Genomic DNA, 23,329 nt, shown 5'->3' on the forward strand with positions numbered 1-23,329 from the left:
CCATGCCCGAGGCAGGATTCGAACCTGCGACCGTAGTGGTCGCTCGGTTCCAGACTGTTGCGCCTAGAACCGCTCGGCCACTCCGCGCGGCTATCCAGGCATCGAAATGTGCTTCAGCTCCCTCCTGCTTTTCTGAGGGAGTGTTGTGAATCAGTGAGCGGACACGTCGTCGGTAACGGAAGCCTCAGATGTCGGCGTGCGACTTTTAGCTTTAGGGAGATAGGCTGAATAAAACTGATGTACTTGACTGAGGTTAACTGCTACCCATCTGTGTCCATCTTCGTCTTCCCCTCTCCATCCGTTCATCTCCTCCTCCATTCTTCCCTCTCCACGTTATCATCCCCAACCCAATAGGATGTTGCTGGTTCTTACCCACAGTATTTCTTACCAGATAGTAAATAATACGTCTACCAGGTTTGGTTAAGAACGATCCAGGGTTCTTGAAGGTTTTTAATTGTGGTACATGTCATATGTATTGAACATATTTCATACATATTTGTAACCTACTTCAACTGCATTCCTAGGAAATTTCGCCATATAGTTCTGTTTTCACGCAGCCCATTGTTCATGATGTATCTCCTCAAATATGTGTCGTATAATGATGTAATTTTGCAGCTACGTTCACTAATGACAACAGACTTGTCGATCCTCGACAGATCACCGCTGTTAAGCGCTGTCGATCTTGGCTGACACTTGAATGGGTGACCAGCCGAATCTGCCTAGTGCTGTTGGCAAGTGGTGTGCATTTAGCCCTTGTAAGGCCAATTGGGGAGCTACTTGATTGAGATGTAGCGGTCGGAAGAGCGGTATACTGACCACATTCCCCTCCACATCCACTGACGCTTATCGGCTGAGGATGACACGGCGTTTTCGAAGGACTATTCGGATGGTGCGTTTTACACCAGTAGTATACAGGGTGAGTGACTAACTATTGTAACCTAGAATAACTTCGAAAGTATGAAAGTAGCTGAAAAGTTTGTGGGGCAAATGCTGCATGGGGCAACGGGATCCATAATATGACGTTGGTTTTTTGTTGATATCTGGGGTCACGTCAGAGATATGAAGGTCAACATTTTTTTAATTGGATACTATACTTTGGTACTTATTTTCTGATAGCGGCTATCGAGACGAATCCATTGATGTGTAACAGTAAGATCTTTGATGGTCAACGAAGGTCACAAAGGTGCCATGAACGTCCATTTAGAGAAAATGTTCCAAGTGGTGACCATTGGTATCAATGGAGTGCTGCAATCTTCTTATCATGGATTGAGTTGTATTACTTATCACTTCGGCACTTATCGAAGCACATGCTCTGACAATTCTCTCTCGTATATCGTGCAAATAGGAAATATTTGCCGAATACGGCGTATCCATCTAACGTGCCATTGACATGTAAACACCATTCGACGGTTTCGCAATACAACATTAATAGGAACGGTAAGACCAGTGTCGTCGAATCAAGCAAATGTGAATGATGTATTCCTTCGAAGAACAAGTCGATATGCTTCTCGTTTACGGAGAATGCCATCGAAATACAGTGAGAGCTAGAGACTTGCAGGCTGAAAGATATCCTCATTGTACTTATTCTACACGTCGTACATTTAAATATGTGTATGATAAATTGAGAACATCTGTATCTTTAACGCATGGGAAACATATCCGGCAAAGGAAAGTTACTGACGAGGAAACGGAAATTGATACTCTTGCCTTGTGTTAGCTCGCGTCAAATTGCAAGGAAATCTGACATGAGCCAGGGTAGTGTTGTTCGTGTACTGTACCGCCATAAATATCATCCTTATCATATCAGTCTCCACCAAGAATTAACTGGTACTGGTTGTAAGGTCGCATAGAATTCTACCCATGGGTTCAACTTCAGATTCAGAGGGATGACACATTTATGAATTTGATTTTGTTTTCTGACGAGGCTAAATTCACGAAACGTAGTCGGTCAATGTATGGTGTAGGATTCTGGAGGACAGAATTATAGCCCCTATTTCATCGAAGGAAATTTTAATGGTAGGAAGTACACCACATTGCTGCAAGAAACATTAATTCTGTTATTGCCAGAAATACCCTCAAGAAGAAGGAACAGAATGTGCTATCAACAAGGTGGGTGTCCTGCATATTTTTCGCTGATGGCTAGAAATGAGTTGCAGAGACAATTCCCAAATCGTTGGGTTGGGCGCAGAGGAGATGTGTCGTGGCCGGTTCGTTAGCCAGACTTGACGCCTCTGGATTTTTTCTTGTGGGGATTCGTAAAAGACATTGTTCACAAAGACGTTCCAACTACACCTGAAGATATGCGAGAGAGAATTGTCAGAGCATGTGCTTCCATAAGTATCGATGTGATGAGAATTGCACTCAATCCATGATAAGAAGATTGCAACACTGCATTGATACCACTGCTCATCACTTGGAACACCTTCTGTAAATGGACGTTGATGCCACCTTTCTGACCTTCGTTGACCTTCAAAGACCTTACTGTTGCATATCATTGGGCTCGTATCGATAGGCGCTGTCAGAAATTAAGTACTAAACTATAGCATCCCATTTAAAAAAACAAAGTTGACCTTCATACCTCTGAAGCGACCCCACCTAGCAACAAAAAAACCAACATTATATTATGGCCCTCGTTGTCCCACGCAACTTTTGTCCCACAAACTTTTGAACTCCTATACACTTTCGGAGTTATTCTTAGCGGCAATAGTTAGTGACTCACCCTTTATATGGATAGCGTCTCCGAAATGTGTTGCGAATAGAGATGGTAGAGAGAAATAATAAATTAAAACGTCATCTCCGATTCGGCAGTTTTTCACGTAACTCTGTGTTCATGACGTCATGTCTCCTGAACCCTGCGTCCTACAATGTCATATATTTACAAGTACATTCAGTGACCTATCTAAATGCGGTACGAAAAATGTAGACAGTGTTAGCAGTAAGGAAGTAATAAAGTAAAAGTTAATGTTTGATGCGACAGTTTTACGGTATGTACAGTGAAAATGTAGTAAGTGGTACATTTCTTTCCTTTTATCATTTTGTCAGCGACATGTCTCGTAAAGGTTTGAAATTATGTATAAAACTGGTTTAAAGTTACCAACTGCTCTTATTTTTAAGTACTGGATGAATGCAAAGGATGTGATTTATTGGTTTTGGCTTTAGCTACTCGTACTTTTCCATCACCTAGACCATAAATGATGGGACCACTGGTGAGCCAGATGAAACATGTTACAGCGGATTGCTGAGGAAATTTGTTACAGATTACTTTCTTTTCTGCCCGGTCTTTGCCAATCTTGTAAACAAAAACTATGTTATCAGTTTGACCAACAGCAATCTTCTGGGAATCAGGAGAAAATGCTATGCCCTTTACAACATAGCTTTTTTTCTCATACTTTGAGTCAACTGGTTTTGTTGAAAACCTGTCACGTTTCACACCCCCTCATCAAATACATGGATGAGGTGATCTGACATACAACAAGCAAATTTTCTGTTGTTTGGTGCCCATGCAATGGCCAGGACCTTTGATGCACAGTTCTCTGCCTCTGTTACTGTTAATAAGTGCTTCAGCTGCATGATTCCTCAAATAAGCTTGACAGTTTCCAGTAAAATCTCTACATCTCTTACTTCTACAGCGACTTTTCAACCTGCAAAAAATCAAACTCAACGCCGCTTGCAAATCTATGCGACCTTTAAGGTCTATTGAGCGTCTCGAGCTACGCTCCATTTGCATCCCCGCTCCTATTCCTGTGGTCGATAGGTGGTTCCTACCACCACAGCGAATCTTCCCAGACAGTAAGTGAAATGTATAGCAAGTTTTGTTGAAATTGGTCCAGTGGTTTAGAGAGAGATGTGCAACATAGATACATACACATATACCGGGTGATCAAAAAGTCAGTACAAATTTGAAAACTGATAAATCACGGAGTAATGTAGATAGAGAGGTACAAATTGACACACAAGCTTGGAATGACATCGGGTTTTATTAGAACCAAAAAAAATACAAAAGTTCAAAAAATGTGCACCAGATGGCGCTTCATCTGATCAGAATAGCAATAATTACCATAACAAAGTAAGACAGAGCAAAGATGATGTTCTTCACAGGAAATGCTCAATATGTCCACTGTCATTCCTCAGCAGTAGCTGTAGTCGAGGAATAATGTTGTGAATAGCACTGTAAAGCATGTCCGGAGTTATGGTGAGGGATTGGCATCAGATGTTGTCTTTCAGCATCCCTAGAGATGTCGGTCGATCACAATACACTTGCGACTTCAGGTAACCCCAAAGCCAATAATCGCACGGACTGAGGTCTGGGGACCTGGGAGGCCAAGAATGACGAAAGTGGCGGCTGAGCACACGATCATCACCAAACGACGCGCGCAAGAGATCTTTCACAGGTCTAGCAATACTTTTTTTCGGTTCTAATAAAACCCCGTGTCATTCCAAGCATGTGTGTCAATTTTTACCACTCTATCTACATTATTCCGTGGTTTATTAAGTTTTCAAATCTATATTGACTTTTTGATCACCCGGTATATGCATATCTACATGCAAATACTCTTATAATGCGTACGGAAATTGGTGATAGAGCAGTGCAAAAAAGTAATCAGAGCTCGCCAGTAAACGTTTCCCATTAAATCCGCTTAGCAGTACGTCGCGTTAATTTGTTTCGTGCACCGCACATCGCTAAGAGTGCATGGGTTCTGACCTCGGTGCGAGTTCGACTTGGTGCGACGTTACGCCAGCTGCGAGGCACGGATGAAAAGAAACGTTACGACTATCCTAACTGACAACATCAATAGTATTTCGAAGAGACTAACTTTAATTTCACATAGTATTTTGTTATTTCATTGGAATAGACATGTATCGGCATAGCATCCTCTGAAACTGAAATTTTTAGGAAATTGGTTTAAATTAACTACTACAATTCACTAAAAATTGCAGGAAAAGACTGACTGCTACTTACCATAAAAAAGACACGTCAAGTTGCAGACCGGCTCAATTAAAAGACACTCAAATAAAGCTTTCACCAAATGGTTCAAATGGCTCTGAGCACTATGGGACTTAACATCTGAGGTCATCAGTCCCCTAGAACTTAGAACTACTTAAACCTAACTAACCTAAGGACATCACATACATCCATGCCCGAGGCAGGATTCGAACCTGCGACCGTAGCGGTCGCGTGGTTCCAGACTGAAGCGCCTAGAACCGCTCGACTACAATGGCCGGCAAAAGCTTTCACCCACTGCCTTCGTCAGTAAAAGACGACCGCCAACCCCAGCAGCTCGGGCCCTAAATGCTGGAGTTGGCGGTCGCGTGTGCCTGAGGTGTGCTAGCTTGTGTATTTGAATGGTGTGCGCGCGCGCACCTGTTGTGTGAGTGTGTGTCTTACTGACGAAGGCTGTGGCCGAAAGCTATATGTGAGGGTCTTTTATTTGTGCCTATCTGCAACTTGACGTGTCTTCTTTACGTGTAAGTAGCAACATGATTTTTCGTACATTGTTGATATTCATATCTGGAGTTGCCATTGTTTGATTTAAAAATTGTGATTTTTATTTCGTCCACAGTCTGCCGATAGCCGCTATGCGGATCTGAAAGATTTTGCTGTGGTGACGCAGCCGTTCACCAAGTCGCTCATCTTTCCTAACATTACGACGGAAGCCGGCCATCGTACAGATTACTCCTTTCTCTCGCAGGACTGCTTCCACTTCAGTCAGAAGGGTATGGCGAGAGGTAAGGTTAAGATAAACAAACTCATTGATAATAACATATCTGTCTAGATCTCTGTTTCCACTATCCCATGTTGATATCTGCTTAGTGACACACACACACACACACACACACACACACACACACACACACACACACAGCCGGCCGGTGTGGCCGTGCGGTTAAAGGCGCTTCAGTCTGGAACTGCATGACCGCTACGGTCGCAGGTTCGAATCCTGCCTCGGGCATGGATGTGTGTGATGTCCTTAGGTTAGTTAGGTTTAATTAGTTCTAAGTTCTAGGCGACTGATGACCTCAGAAGTTGAGTCGCATAGTGCTCAGAGCCATTTTGAACACACACACACACACACACACACACACACACACACACACACAAAAGGGACCATAAAATCTTTTTTCCTTTCAACGCTGGCAGAAAGGATGCAACGCCCCCAAGGACATGGCCATTTTATTGATACGTGATGTTGAAATGTGGGTGAATTCGTAAAGGACCAAACTGCTGAGATCATCGCTCCCTAGAATTACACACTACTTAAACTAACGTATTCCAAGAACATCACAGACATCCATGTTCAAGGGAGGACTCGAGCCTCCCACGGGAGGGGCCGCGCAGTCTGTAACATAGCGCAGACCGCGCGGCTACTCCATGTGGTATTGATAAATGATGTGATAAGTTTGTCATTATCGGAGTATACGACAACAAATTCAGGCCAAAAGGAAACACACATGTCACGGTAAAGGGCACCCAAACAGTCACATCAATACACAATGTACCTTCCTCTGGCGGGAACGCAGAAGTGTATTCTCTCAAGCAAACGATCGTCAAGGTGCCGAATTGCATCCTGCGATAGTCTGTCCCAAGCACTTTTCTTGCACTTAGGCAGTGGTTCTTGTAGGCTCTGGAGAATGGATAAGTTTTCGCTTCGCCAAATCCAATAGGTGTTTAATTGGCGAGAGGTCTGGTGATCTTAGTGGTAACAGCAGTTGTTGTACAGCACGAAAAGCACTTTTTGTGGCACCAGCCGTTTGTGGACGTGCATTGTTTTGCTGCCGAAGAAATGGCAGTAGCACGGGGACAAAAACTTGTACACTGAAGTTGCTCTGGTTACTTAACCCCTCCACAAACAGCAAACGTATAGCGCAAGCTGTAATTGATGGCCCCCCACACCATGGTGGCTGGGCTGGTATCTGTGTGTGGTGGACGAACACACCTGTAATAGGCCGCTTACCAGATCCACCCCTACACGTGCACGTCTATCACTCGCATACAGACAGAAATTGCTCTCCTCACTGAAGACAACAGTGTTATTTCACTCTCCAGTCGACTCTTCCACGACACCAGAGCAGCCACTGTCGTGGCGTCAGTGACAACCTTGCCAGAGGCACACGTAGTCTTAGTCCTGCTTCAGGTTGACTGTTCCCAGTGATTGTTGGTGACACATCAGGTGCAACACGTACCAGATATCTTCCTTGGATGATGTTCACGCGGCCACCGCTGCTCTCACAACACGTGGATCTTGATGTGGGCCTGTATTACACGAAAGTCCAGTACCTGATCTGCGAGTGCGGGAATGTTCCGCAGACCATTGCTGAGAGCAGCAAAACGCTACTGATACATTTACCAAAAATATTCGACAGCATTATGTACTCGGCGGTGGGGCACAGTTGTTACCCTAGAGCGAATGTTGTCCACATTTTTCACCTCTACACTTAGCACAGTTTCTGGCTGCGGAATCGAAACAGTTTGTGCGTAGAGAGGCCAGGCTACCAGAGAGCCATCAGATCGCCTGTGGCAGTTCCAAATGAATCACCAACACTAGAACCCCTCAGTATTTTCATATTTTTCGCTGGTACCACCGAATACAACCGTTGAAGGCGTTGAATTTTTTTTCCTGGCAGTGTATTACACTACTGGCCATTAAAATTGCTACATCAAGAAGAAATGTAGATGATATAACAGTTATTGATCGGACAAATATATTATACTAGAACTGACATGTGATTACATTTTCACGCAATTTGGGTGCATAAATCCTGAGAAATCAGTACCCAGAACAACCACCTCTGGTCATAATAACGGCCTTGATACGCCTGGGCATTGAGTCAAACAGAGCTTGGATGGCGTGTACAGGTATAGCCGCCCATGCAGCTTCAACACGATACCACAGTACATCAAGATTAGTGACTGGCGTATTGTGACGAGCCAGTTGCTCGGCCATCATTGACCAGACGTTTTCAATTGGTGAGAGATCTGGAGAATGTGCTGGCCAGGGCACCAGTTGAACATTTTCCGTATCCAGAAAGGCCCGTAGAGGACCTGCAATATGCGGTCGTGCATTATCCTGCTGAAATGTAGGGTTTCACAGGGATCGAATGAAGGGTAGAGCCACGGGTCGTAATACATCTGAAATGTAATGTCCAGTGTTCAAAGTGCCGTCAATGCGAACAAGAGGTGACTGTTACGTGTAACCAATGGCACCCCATAACATCACGCCGGGTGATGCGGTAGTATGGCGATGACGAATACACGCTTCCAATTTGCGTTCACCGCGATGTCGCCAAACACGGTTGCGACCATCATGATGCTGTAAACAGAACCTGGATTCATCCGAAAAAATGACGTTTTGCCATTCATGCACCCAGGTTCGTCGTTGAGTACGCCATCGGAGGCGCTCCTGACTGTGATGCAGCGTCGTCGGTAACCACAGCCATGGTATCCGAGCTGATAGTCTATGCTGCTGCAAACGTCGTCGAACTGTTAGTGCAGATGGTTGTTGTCTTGCAAACGTCCCCATCTGTTGACTCAGGGATCGAGACGTGGCTGCACGATCCGTTACAGCCATGCGGATAAGATGCCTGTCATTTCGACTGCTAGTGATAAGATGCCGTTGGGATCCAGCACGGCGTTCCGTATTACCCTCCTGAACCCACCGATTCCATATTCTGCTAACAGTCATTGGATCTTGACCAACGCGAGCAGCAGTGTCGTGATACGATAAACCGCAATCGCGATGTGCTACAATCCCACCTTTATCAAAGTCGGAAACGTGATGGTGCGCATTTCTCCTCCTTACACGAGGCAACACAACAACGTTTCACCAGGCAACGCCGGTCAACTTCTGTTTGTGTTCAGATATCGGTTGGAAACTTTTGTCATCTCAGCACGTTGTAGGTGTCGCCACCGGCGCCAACCTTGTGTGAATGCTCTGAAAAGCTAATCATTTGCGTATCACAGCATCTCCTTCCTGTCGGTTAAATTCCGTGTCTGTAGCACGTCATCTTCGTGGTGTAGCAATTTTAATGGGCAGTAGTGCGTTAAATGGGTCTGTCCGAAACAATCTTTCCAAACAATTCTCATTTTTTTCTACAGGCTCTTCTTTTCTGTGCAGATGTATATTCATCTGTTCATTAAACTGCACCACAAGGTGTGCACTACCACAGAAATAATACGTGACTGAATTTATAGGTGAGTTGTGTAGAGGGTGCGGAATTTAGGCTCAACTCAGATGAGCATCGAATCACACTGAGATTGGGTCACAGATAGTAGTACGCCATTCCACGTTACTTCAAACCTTTGCCAAAGTTCATCAATCGTAGTTGCTGGCGAGTAGTGGCGACAAGCCACGACCGAATTAATAACAGATCTTGAGAAGGTATGGTCCATGGCAGCAGTCGAAGGGCGTCTGTATCAAGACAGGTCAGGACAACAAAGGCAACCTGCGTTTTTATTTCCTTGAACGATAACATCAGGCTTTTAAGATGCGAGGCACCTAAGATGGGCACACCCACGCCGTAATTGTAATGGCCCCTGTACAAATTAGCAACAGTGCGAACCAGAGCTGATTGTATTGCGTACTCATGAGTCCCCATACCATCACGCCGGGTGCTGGTCATCTATGATGATGAATAATGCAGTCTGGCAATGTTTGTTGCTCTCGGGTCCTCCATGTATGGATATTTACACTGCGCTAATACAGGTGGAAAAGAGATTCGGTTGAAACTGCGAAGTGGTGCCATTCCCTAGCTCAGTATTCTACATCTATATCTACATGCATACTCCGCAAGCCACCTGACGGTGTGTGGCGGAGGGTACGTTGAGGACCTCTATCGGTTCTCCCTTCTATTCCAGTCTCGAATTGTTCGTGGAAAGAAAGATTGTGTGGGCTCTAATCTCTCTGATTTTATCCTCATGGTATCTTCGCGAGATATACGTAGGAGGGAGCAATATACTACTTGACTCCTCGGTGAAGGTATGTTCTCGAAACTTCAATAAAAGCCCGTACCGAGCTACTGCGCGTATCTCCTGCAGAGTGTTCCACTGGAGTTTACCTATCATCTCCGTAATGCTTTCGCGATTACTTAATGATCCTGTAACGAAGCGCGCTGCTCTCCGATGGATCTCCTCTATCTCTTCTATCAACCCTATCTGGTACGGATCCCACACTGGTGAGCATTATTCAAGCAGTGGGCGAACAAGTGAACTGTAACCTACTTCCTTTGTTTTCGGATTGCATTTCCTTAGGATTCTTCCAATGAATCTCAGTCTGGCATCTGCTTTACCGACGATCAACTTTATATGATCATTTCATTTTAAATCACTCCTAATGCGTACTCCCAGATAATTTATGGAATTAACTGCTTCCAGTTGCTGACCTGCTATATTGCAGCTAAATGATAAGGGATCTACCTTTCTATGTATTCGCAGCACATTACACTTGTCTACATTGAGATTCAATTGCCATTCTCTGCACCATGCGTCAATTCTCTGCAGATCCTCCTGCATTTCAGTACAATTTTCCATTGTTACAACCTCTCGATACACCACAGCATCATCTGCAAAAAGCCCTCAGTGAACTTCCGCTGTTATCCACAAGGTCATTTATGTATACTGTGAATAGCAACGGTCCTACGACACTCCCCTGCGGCACACCTGAAATCACTCTTACTTCGGAAGACTTCTCTCCATTGAGAATGACATGCTGCGTTCTGTTATCTATCAACTCTTCAATCCAATCACACAATTGGTCTGAAGTCCATATGCTCTTACTTTGATCATTAAACGACTGTGGGGAACTGTATCGAAAGCCTTGTGGAAGTCAAGAAACACGGCATCTACCTGGGAACCCGTGTCTATGGCCCTCTGAGTCTCGTGGACGAGTAGCGCGAGCTGGGTTTCACACGATCGTCTTTTTCGAAACCCATGCTGATTCCTACAGAGTAGATTCATAGTCTCGTTGGTCGCAACACTGTCAATATGCCTCTCCCCTGTCGCCTCAAAGGACACCGCGACAGCGGTCGTATTCGTCCAAGTACCTCTGTGAGCATGTGTCTTTCCGCAAACAGGATAATTTCCTGACTGAAGCTACGTGGTGTGGCTGTACTGCCGAACGCACAATGTCCTCTCGGGCACTAGTCATTAGAGGCCGCTAGATCCTGCATGGCCTCGAATAAGGCACTGTTGCAATCAAAGATTCCACACCTGCATTACATTCGCGATATATCAACCAACGTGAGTAGCAACATGCTCTAACAATAAGTTGCAGTCTTGATAAGACGCAGTACTGCCATTGTCGAATTCCAGCACGTGCTGGTATACGTTTTCCTTGTTACACAAGGTATATCACGACCTTCTCACAATCAATATTCAGATGCGATTTCAGAATGAGAAACCCTCTACATAATATCTTCTTATGTATACATTGTGTATGGCGTTGCCACTACTCACTGATAAAGCACATATCCAAGTATGAAGTTGACTTCATGCAAATTCGACAATTATTGCAATTTTAATGGCCAGTAGTGTATACCAATATAGAACTTAAGATGTAAATCAGGTGACACTGAAAAGTCTCACACATTTGTGGTCAACTGAATCTATCATCATTAGCACATATTCGTGTACGTTTTTCACTTTTGTTTACTAGATTCGTCGACCTTCTCACTGTAAATTATATATCCTGGTATGTTATGTCAAAAATTAGAATTTTCTCTTGTTTGCTAGCTGTCTCCCAATAATATTAATTTAGTAAGCACAGTTCGAAACTTCCGTGTTCTTTAAATTTTATTTTTACGTTGAAGTATCACACCATTGTACTACAAGCCTCATAAATATGGTAGCAACAGAGACATATGACGTGATTCGCATATTTATAAGTTAGCTGATACCAGGTAATATCAGCGAGAGGCAATGGATATTTCTCAAATCAGGTGTCTTAATTTCAATTATAGTCAGTCTTAGGTAACATACTGAAAATGCTGCAGCGGGGTAGAATACACAGATAGTGCATATTTCTCATATTCGGGCAAGTCTGAGCCACATGTGGACGCCTAAACACTCTCCAAAGCTTCAGTCTACCAGCGATTTTCTCACAACATTTTATAAGTGCGTGAGATTATAGTCAGTATCATCCATTAAGTTGATCAGAGTCAACAAACTCTCATATAATGAGTAAAAAATTACCTGGAAATTGCTGATTACATGACACTTATAACAGACTCACTTGAAAATTCACATGAACAAATAACAGAACAGTATAATCAAGCAGGAAACGTAAGAGTGCATATATGTTAAAAAAACACTGTACGTGACAAATGTCAGTAAGGAACCTCAAAAACCTAAAATAAATAACAAAACAATATCTAAAGTAGACTATTTTAAATATCTAGGAGGATATTTTTCAGACGTCATGAAGGAAAATACAGCAATAGAGACTAGAATACTTAAAATGGAGAGAGCCTTTCCAATAATAAGAAACATCTATACTAAAAAATCTTTATGCTGAAACACAAAACTGAAAAACTGTGGAATATTTCTAAGACCACAAGTAGTCTATATAGCTGAAATTCTTAAAATAGCTAGGAAGGGAGAGTTTCAAAAATGAGCAAAAACTGAAAGAAGAATTCGAAGAAAAATACTACGACCTAAAAGCAGCAGTGAATCAGAATACACATTAATATCTAATAGAGAATTATATCTAAAAGTTGAAAAGGTAACAGATTTAATGAGAAAGAGGAGATTAAAATTCTATGCTTACATAAGCAGCATGAATAATGACAGAAAAAGTAAACAAATCTTGGGCCTACTGAACAATTACAAATCCTGAATGATATGGCTCAGAGAAGCAGGAAGAGATATGGAAGATGGAGGAGTCAACATGGACACAATAAAAAAAGGCAGCAATAGAAGAGGCAGCCTTTCACGACAGAAAAACACTAAGAACTGAAAGGAAGTGATCACAAGAATAGAAGAAACAACATTCTCGAAGAGTGGAAGAAGTATGATTCAAAGGAAACTATAGTTGAAAATGGAAAAATGAAAATGAAGTCCCATGCTTCTTTACAGAGCGTAGGGGAACGATGCGGGAGACCCGCACCGCCTTACTAGGCAAGGTCCTAATGGAGGTGGTTTGCCGTTGCCTTCCTCCGACCGTAATGGGGATGATTGATGATGATGAAGACGACACAACAACACCCAGTCATCTCGAGACGGGAAAAATCCCTGACTCCGCTGGGAATCGAACCCGGGACCCCGAGCTCGGAAAGCGAGAACGCTACCGCGAGACCACGAGGGCGGACCATAGTTGAAAACAAAGACGCAAAAACAATGTTGTTTCAACGTATCCTCCAAAAGGGTTACTCGAAATGAAAAATAAATAAGAATTAATTATGTTTTCATAATCTTCAACGCGGGTTTGAAAAACACCGATACGCTGCTAAAAGTTTCATCTCCTATGATGTTGGACTTACGCTATTGACTGCTCTATTTCCGCAATTAGATACCGCTGTTTCTCTCAGACAAGGTCATGATCTCAACCGCAAATCTCAAAATCATGTAGAGCATTTTCCGGCAGAAGTAAAGGTCCCTAGCTCGAGTCTCGGTCCGGCACACAGTTTTAATCTTGCAGGAAGTTTCAAATGAGCGTACAGTCCAACGCAGAGTGAAAATTTTATTCTCAACACTAAGTTTATTATTATTTCAATGTATGAAGCCCTAATCCCAAGCTTGTTGAGCACATGCTTGGAAGTAACTCCGTGAATTAGCATCACGAAAGTCCAGATTGCTCGCCTTTGTGTTCAAAACATTCCTTGTGCTTGAACAGAATTACCAAAAGATTAGGTACGAAACGACGTCAATAAATGAAACTATTCAGTGGAAATAATTTCATGCATCCTAAACATAAAAGTATTTACATTCACCTTCAGGATCAGTTAGTGAATAAATACCTTTTCGGGTTATTCGCCCATCTACCACCTGTTACGGAATTTTGCTGTCTTCTGGTTCAGAAATCGATTCACAAGTTTGAGATGTTCCAATACGAACAGAATTATGCATAAGGACTATATCTAGGAAATAACCTACTAAATGAGTGATTGGTTATTAATTATACTTGAAAATAAGCTCTAGGGTTTTTTAACCAGTTCAACCATGTATTCAGGTTCAAGCCTAAATACAGCTGGTAAACACCAGAAGTGCAGGAATCTCCAACTGCACAAAAGCTGAAAATATCTTCGGACTCTATTAAGTAGTCTGGGGCTGTATGTATTCAGATTCACATTTTGAAAAATTGATCTGTTTTGATGACAACTCATTAGTTCGAAGAAATAGTCAGCGTGTTAATTTTCTAAACAGAGAAAGAAACAAATATCACGGTTGCGTAGGTGACAACTTGATTTACATGTTCCAAATTAAAAAAAAAAGTGAGGTAATCCAGGGATAACAGATGTAAGTCTTGCCCGTAAGAGAGTTCAGCCCTAATTGTCGCTCGATTTGCAGTGATCCTACTAAAAACAGTATTTAGAAGTTAAGGAAAAAGTCTACTGGTGGAAGTGAAGGTTTAAGAGCCGGCCATGAGTAGTGTCTTGGCGTGCGCCAAGTGTTACGCTGCGGCTGCGTGAATTGATGCGCTTGTTTACAGTGGAGCGCCCATTTTTGCCCAAGAAAAACATTTGTTGAGCTGCAAGTGACATGTATCTTGCAACGAGAGATATCCTGAAATTTAATTCTGAAAGAAATACAGAAAGCTTTACCCCCATCGGTATTTGGAAATGGCTAATTAATGATGTCAAGTTGCTTGATAAGGAAGTGTTAGGTACTGAAATTAACAACGCTACATATTGTGTACATGATAAACGCACAAATAACGGTCTTTGTGAGAGAATAGTCGGGAACACTAGTTGGATTTTGTTTTTGTTGTGGTCTTCAGTCCGAAGACTGTTTTGATCTAGTCTCCATGCTACTCTGTCTTGTACAAGCCTCTTCATCTCTGAATAACTACAGCAAATTACATCCTTCTGAGTCTGCTTACTATAATCATCTCTCGGTCTCCCTCTACGATTTTTACCTACCACACTTCCCTCCAATACTAAAATGGTGATCCCTTGATTCAGAATGTGTCCTATCAACCGATCTTTTCTTTTAATCAGGTTGTGGAACAAATTCCTTTTCTCCACAGTTCTTTTCCGTACTTCCTCATTAATTAAGCGATCTACCCACCTAATCTTCAGCATTCTTCTGTAACACAGCATTTCAAAAGCTCCTATTCTCTTCTTGTCTAAACTGTTTATCGTCCATGTTGCACTTCTATACATGGCTTCATTCCATACGAATACATTCAGAAAATACTTTCTAACATTAAAATTGCCTGTCTGTATTTTATATTCTTTCTACTTCAGCCATCACCCGTTGTTTTACTTGGGCAAATAAAAATCTCAATTACTACTTTAAGTGTCTCTAATTCCTTACTCAGATTTTCCTTTGGTTTTCTTTACCACTTGCTCATTGTACAGGTTGAATAACGTCTGGGACAGGTTAAAATACTGCCTCCCTGACTTGTCAATCACTACCTCGTTTTCATATCTCTCTACTCTTATAACTGCCGTCTGCTTTCTGTACAAGTTGTAAACAGCCTTTCGCTTTCTGTAATTATCCCTGCTAACTTCAGATTTCAGAGAGAGTATTCCAGTCAACATTGTCAAAAGCTTCTCATAAGTCTACAGATGCTATTAACGTAGATTTGCCTTTCCTAAACCTACCCTGTAAGATAACTCGTTGGGTCAGTATTGCCTCGCGTGTGCCAGCATTTCTGCGGAATCCAAACTAATCTTCCCGAAGGGCGACTTCTATCAGTTTTTCTATTCTTCTGGAAGAATTCGTGTTGATATTTTGCACCCATGACTTCTTAAACGTTAGGTCGGTAATATTCACACCTGTCAACATCAGCTTTCTTTGGAATTGGAGTTACTACATTCTTCTCGATATCTGAGGATATTTCTCCTGTGTCATAGATCTTGTACACCAGATGGAAGAATTTGGTCATGGCTGACTCTCACAAGGCTACCAGATGTCTGTTGGAATGTCTTCTTATCCCGGGGCCTTGTTTCGAGTTAGGTCTTTCAGTGCTCTGCCAAATTTTTCTCGCAGTATTATGTCTCCCATCTCCTCTTCATCCACGTCCTGTTCTATTTCTATAATATTGGCTGTAAGTTCATCTCCCTTCTATAGACCTTCTATACATTCCTTCCACTTCTTTGTAGCAAAAAATTTAATCATAATGATGGTTCTGTTAGCACAGTGTTAATAACATACTCACGTTTTGGCTTTCGATCAGTGAAAGTCTGTAATTTACCGTTCAAAGTGCTGCTCGAAATGATCAGAGATGCTCTTAGCTTGTACTGGACTGTTTATGGTATCAGCAAAGAAGTGTGGTCTGAAACCTTTCGGAAAAGCAAATTTAATTGCAGTCGAATAGCCAAAGTATGAAGTCCGTTCAATAAGTAGTACAACATTTTTTTCTAAAAGCAGTTCGGTTTTATTCAAGATTCTAATACACCATATTACTCTCCACTCTTTTGGCTACAAAACCCTATTTTGAACGTAATCTCCGTTCAGTGCGACGGACGTATGCTAGCTTACTGGGGGCTGCAGGAAAGAGGACTCTAAGCGTGCCTGGTGCTGCCTTACTTTCAAATGGTTCAAATGGCTCTGAGCACTATGGGACTTAACATCTGAGGTAATCAGTCCCCTAGAACTTAGAACTACATAAACCTAACTAACCTAAGGACATCACACACATCCATGCCCGAGGCAGGATTCGAACTTGCAACCGTAGCAGCAGCGTGGTTCCAGACGGAAGCGCCTAGAACCGCTCGGACACAACGTCCGGCGCTGACTTACTGATCGACATAGTGGCTACGTCTTTTTACATCAATGACCTTATCATCCACGTACTGCCTCCCAAGGAGTGCATCTTTCATGGGGCTAAACGGATGATGTTGTCAAAGATGAATTTATTCATCTTTGACAACACCATGTACACAAACATCTGTGAAATTTTTATAAACATGTCTGTGCAAATGTACATCCTGAATGAAGTGACATGTACTAAAACGACGAAGAAAAGAGTGTTTGCTGGAAATAAAACATTGAAAATGCTTTCCTTGGATTATGTGGTAAGTTTATACTGGTCATTTTCCAGTATTTTCCACATATTTTCCGCGTTCAACTTACGAAATTGATAACCTAACATTAAACCTTTTCGTGGGCAGGAATAAGCATTTGACCCCATTCACGAGAAGAAGTAAAACATGTATTAAGACAAATTGCATCTGACGATGGACCCAAAGGGTCCGAAATGCATCGTGTAATTAATAAAAGACGAGAAAGTTGTGACTGAAGCCGTTGTTTAATTCATACCTCCAATGGTTTGAATAGAGTCACGTTTTAAGCTGCAAAATATGGATAAAATTAATATGATTCATATGTTTTAACCAATTGTATGAAGTCTCTATAAAAAGGTGAGATACAAGGCTCAGCCAACAAAGAGGAAGTTAATTATACATTTTCTGTCCTTTTAAACTATTATCGCTTTAGAAGGTGTATCTGTCTTAACCTTTAAATCGCTACAGACGTTCTTTCAGCATCCCGTGTTGCGGGCGACGTTTGCTAAGGCTGCACTGCTCGCCAAATTCTGGTGCCTGGGTTGAGAACGCTGAAATACTTGTCATCTAATTTTAAGAAAATAATCAGATGAAAGACTCTGATTTTTGCACATTACAGTCTGATATCTTCACTCGATAAAGAACGGAATTTCTTTTGGTTATCTGTCATATTTACAATAAGTTAAACATAGCGCGAAATTATAGGGATTTTGCAGAGGTAAAAACACATTGCGTAAACTTTACGTATGGTTGATTTTATCTTGTACATTGCTTTCAATGAAACGTAGGTAATATATCGAAATTTCACTTAAAACTAGCAGAATGATATCTCATTTCGTTCTCAAGTTATTGGGTTTTAATTTTTAATTTTTTCCCTCTAAGGTCAAACTTGTAAATTAAACAAGAAGAAAGATCACAATTTTATCAGAATATATTGCATTTTATTTACTTAATGCAGAAGTACCCCTTGTCTTTATTATTCCCGTGTCGAAAAGAGCACAGACAGCTGAACGGAAATGAATTGATAGCACATAGTGAAAGTGTTTTCGAAATTATAACGAAGAAACTCGTCGATGAAGGCATAACTAGAGAGCGAAAGGCAAAATGGAATAAAAGGTTGCTCAGCCGGTAGGGCACTTGCCTCCAAGAGACATACATTCTGGGTTCTAGTCTCGGTCTGGCACACAGCATCAGTTCACCAGGAAACTTCAAATCTGCGCATACTTCACTGCAGAATTAAAATTAATTCTGCAAATAACAGTGTTGTCATTTAAGAATCAAAAAGCATTTTAAAAATAAAATTAGTATTAACTGAAGGTCATCATAAGACGTAAATAAACATATTACAGTATTTAATAATTTCAACTGCAGAACGCCAGTTTTTTTTAGTTTGGAATTACTATTTTCACTATTTTTCGTCTGAAAATTAAAATTAAAATTATCAAAATATTTCTTGGTGTATGTCTTCTGCTGCATTATGTGGTGAATGTGCATGATGTAACTGATGTTTGAATGTAACTATATGGATTAATTCCGTACCAATTAAAGTTTATATCCTGTACTGACATCAACTGATACGCTGTATCGTCTACACTAGTGTAGTCACTCTGATGTGTGGTGTAAACCCCATGATGCAATAAGACCCGAGCAAATCACTACATACCAGATGCGATGGATCACTTTAGCGGAATAGTCCCCTACGAAGCCTGTTATGTCGCACTGAACAATATGTACTCCTGCCTTTCAACAAATACAGGATGATCAAAAAGTCTCGATCCATTTACAAGAAATAATGAAAGAACTTACATAATACATAATTATAATCCGTTTCTGTTACAACTTGGCTGATGTTAGCCCGCGACCGCGCAGTTGATGTTATCTAGAGGTGCAAGTGGACTTCACAAGGCAGTTTCACAAGCCAGCACATGTAAGAAAAAGCATTCCTTGTCAGTAAGTTCCAAAGAACTGGGAACGTTGCCCGTGAATCACGCTCCTGGAGATCTGTACCATAAGAGACTGTTCAGCGAATCAGAGAAGCAATCGAAAGAATTTCGAATACATCAATTCGTCGTTTAAGCAACGAGTTAGACATGCCAAAGTCAACGATATTGCGCTCAAGAAAAGAGCGTATCACATTCAGTTACTTCACAAATTAGACCACGAAGGTTACTCAACTTGCCAGTCTCCGTGTTACTATTTGATAGACCGCTGCAAACAACGAACAACTGATGAATCACATTTTTTAACTAATGAGGCCACATTCCACATTTGCGATCATTACTGCTACTTAACGAGCCTCCTCAAGCTACCACTAAATGGCAAAGAGACACACCAAAAGAAAATGTGTTGGATTCACAAAGTTTATAGTTTATGAGACTTTATTTATTTGCAAAAGCGAAAACTGCAGGCAACCTGTACCTTGATACGCTGGAACAATTCCTGGAACCACAGTTTTGGAGCAAGAAGGCATTGTTGACACTGTTGCGTTCCAACAGCACTCAGAACCCCCTCACTTTTGACTCACAGTAAGAGCGTACCTGAACCAAAAATTAGCGCACAAATGGATAGGCAGACGTTAAGTAGGTCTGTGGCCATCATGTTTAGCTGATTCGACACCCTAGAATTTCTTCGCTTCGCGGTACTCTATTTCTTCGCTTCGCGGTTCTCTGAGTCAAGGGTTCGCAAAACAAAGGAAAGAGAACTCCAGGATCTAACAGCTTGATCCTGGACGCAGCGCCGTCCATTTAACAAGATATGCTTCAGAATGTTTTCAGGTCAGCTCTACAACGACGACAGCAATGCCTTAAAATGGACACCATGTTGAAGTGCGATTAAATTTATATTGGATTGCGATAATCATAAATGTGTATCAAGTAACTACATCAGTTTTTTCGTAGAAATTGATCTAGAGGTTATGACAACTCTGTATTGGGGTAATTTGCTGAGTATACAAAACGCAGAACGGAATATCGGAGATGGATTCACTCACAGACATCCTCATGCCTAAATGTATTTGGTTTGTCTGGTAGAAACACCGTAGAAATGAACTTGAAAGTCGCAACTATATCTTATCTACAGCCGACAAGTACCTGAAATAATCTTTAAGTTTACATTATGAGCCAACGACTTTCCAATGCTTAGGAGTTAGTCATTATCTACCTGGTATAGAAACTTGATCATTTATGAATGAAAGTCAGTCTATGATTGGAATTTCGTAACAGTCTGAAGATTAATTCCTGTAATTTTTCTGTGTCAATAGCTGCCAATGCACTGTGGAACAACATGATGGAGCCGGTTGGTCGTAAATCCGAGGACTGGGACGATACATTCTCCCGCTTTCTGTGTCCCACTGAGGAACGGCCGTATATTTACACCTCTGGGAACAGCGGCGTCTGAACATTTCACCAGTGGTGCAACAGCTACAAATGTTCAAGACAGTTTAACAAACAGCACACGGTTACCTGATTAGTTTGTATAAGGATGGAGCCACAAGTACGAGTACAAAGTCAAGATACCTAAGATTACCTATGTATTCAACTTGAAATAGTATTATCGGATGTAAATGTGTCTACCGCTCAACAGATGTTCTCTCACCAGTCTTCCAAACAAAATCACCATTACATCACATCGCTGGAAGCGTTATAGTCTTCCATCTCCGATGAAATCATTATTTATTACTTTAGTGGCAATGCGTTTGCGCGAGATTTCCAATGTCAGCACTACACAATGGCACGTTTTACTACGCCGAAACGTGCAATATTAGAAACAGTGCAGGTTTTATCTGTTGCACTTAAATAATGAGCGCAAATTTAATTACGATAATTTCTAATAAGCCCTATGTCATAGAAACAGCTAATATTTTCAAGTGAAAAGTGTAACATTTAGCAGCATAATCAAACTGTTGATGTTTTAATGGTTTGTGTGTCCACAAAGATTAAAATTTGTTCATCAGTTTCCAGATTGCAGTTCTTGCAGTGTCAAAAATTTGCCCAGAACTTCGTTCTACTGGTTGTACTGGTCAATGTACATAAGGACTTTTTATGAATTTTTAACTACTTGATTCTAGTCATATGAGTCTACTGAAATCAGTTATTTTTGTACTTATCTGCTCTTTACGCTTTTGAGAAGTAAAAGAAAATAATGTAACATTAGTGTATCTATCCGACGATCGAATTTGTTGTTTGTAAAATTTCTCTAAATATAAGTTGATCACTGTTGTCTTTAAATTACGTTGCTGGTACGATTACAGAATTGTGTCTGTTCGTTGTTGTTTTGCTTTCCTAGCTTAATAATATTGTTTCGCAATTTATGTACAGATTTCTACAGATGAAGATAAGCTTTGAATCTTCCCCATTTGTAACTTCCTTGCTGTCCCGAATTTAAAGTCTTTGTACCTCACTATTTGCTCATAGTGGTGTTAATCATATTTTCTCTACATCCATGACCGATTTAGTAGTTTGTATTTTGAGATGGTTGTAGTGGTACTCCTCAAGTAAGACTATCTTTGGCATAAGAGGTAAAAGCTGCTTCGCATGGTTGTGAAAGAATATGTATTTGTATTTGTATTTAGTGAAGCTATAACACGGCTTGCATCTTCACGGATTAACTCTTAATAAATCTGCTTCTGAATTAGTACGTTAGAATGATACTCAGTGCCTCACCGAAAATCAGCAGAATACGAATGCGAGCAACGTTTATAGAAAGAAATACCCGGAGGCGAATGACGAACTGACTTGAAAGGAATGTCAAAGGTTTGTCTAGTTATGCTCGAACTGGGAGTATAGAACCGTCACCCGAAGCTTTCGCACTGACTAAACCACAGTTACAAACGGCGAGAGTTGGGATGTGTGTAGGTTGCTGTATAAGCTAGAATTTAAATAACTTTTGTGGGATCTAATATTCCTTGACTTCTGCTAAGAGGTAAGCTCTAAATTCTGGTTGCGAAATATAATTGTTACAGCGTTGTTTTTTTTTTTTTTTTTTGGCATCAGTCTTCTGACTGGTCTGATGCGGCTCGCCACGAATTCCTTTCCTGTTCCAAGCTCTTCATCTCAGAGTAGCACTTGCAACCTACGTCCTCAATTATTTGCTGTATGTATTACAATCTCTGTCTTCCTCTACAGTTTTTGCCCTCTACAGCGCCCTCTAGTACCCGGAAGTCAATCTCTCATGTCTTAACAGCTGTCCTATCATCCTGTCCCTCCTCCTTATTAGTGTTTTCCACATGTTCCTTTCCTCTACGATTCTACGCGGAACTTCATCATTCCTTACCTTATCAGACCACCTAATTTTCAACATTCGTCTATAGCACCACATCTCAAATCCTTCGATTCTCTTCTGTTCCGGTTTTCCCCACAGTCCATGTTTCCCTACCATACAATGCTGTACTCCAAACGTACAGTCTCAGAAATTTCTTCCTCAAATTAAGGACATATTTGATATTAGTAGACTTCTGTTGGCGAGGAATGCCCTTTCTGCCACTGCTAGTCTGCTTTTGATGTTCTCATTGCTCCGTCCGTAATTAGTTATTTTGCTGCATAGGTAGCAGAATTACTTCATCTACTTCATGACCATCAGCCCTGATGTGAAGTTTCTTTGTTCTCATTTCTACGACTTCTCATTACCTTCGTCTTTCTTCGATTTACCCTCAATCCATACTCCGTACTCATTAGACTATTCATTCCGTTCAGCAGATCAAGTAATTCTTCCTGTAGCAATGTCATCAGCGAATCGTTTCATTGATATCCTTTCACCTTGAATTTTAATTCCACTCTCGAAGCTTTCTTTTATTTCCATCATTGCCTCCTCGATGTACAGATTGAACAGTAGGGGTGAAAGACTACATCCTTGTCTTACACCCTTTTTAATACGTGCACTTTGTTCTTGGCCGTACACTATTATTATTCCCTCCTGACTCTTATACATTACCCATCTCTCTCTATAGCTTACCCCTAATTTTTTCAGAATTTCTAACAGCTAGCACCATTTTACGTTGCAGACCGCTTTTTACAGGTCGAAAAATCCTATGAACGTGTCTTGATTTGTCTTTAGTCTTGCTTCGCTTATTAACCGCAAAGTCAGAATTGCCTTTCTCGTACCTTCACCTTTCCTAAAGCCAAACTGGTCGTTATCTAACGCATCCTCAATTTTCTTTTCCATTCTTCTGTAT

General features: G+C 41.4%; 1 protein-coding gene across 1 annotated transcript in view; it reads left to right on the plus strand.

The window, feature by feature from the left end:
* The window catches only part of LOC126415503 (phospholipase B1, membrane-associated-like), a 153,444-nt gene extending 132,052 nt beyond the window's left edge, over window positions 1–21,392 (plus strand). The window contains exons 7-8 of the mRNA XM_050083434.1: window positions 5,562–5,727; window positions 20,420–21,392. Coding sequence (XP_049939391.1) covers window positions 5,562–5,727; window positions 20,420–20,556 — 303 coding nt within the window. The 3' untranslated portion in view covers window positions 20,557–21,392. The remainder of the gene's footprint in view (window positions 1–5,561; window positions 5,728–20,419) is intronic.
* Window positions 21,393–23,329: the final 1,937 nt, after the last annotated feature.

The sequence above is a fragment of the Schistocerca serialis genome, chromosome 1 (genome assembly GCF_023864345.2).
Source record: "Schistocerca serialis cubense isolate TAMUIC-IGC-003099 chromosome 1, iqSchSeri2.2, whole genome shotgun sequence".
NCBI lineage: Eukaryota > Metazoa > Arthropoda > Insecta > Orthoptera > Acrididae > Schistocerca > Schistocerca serialis.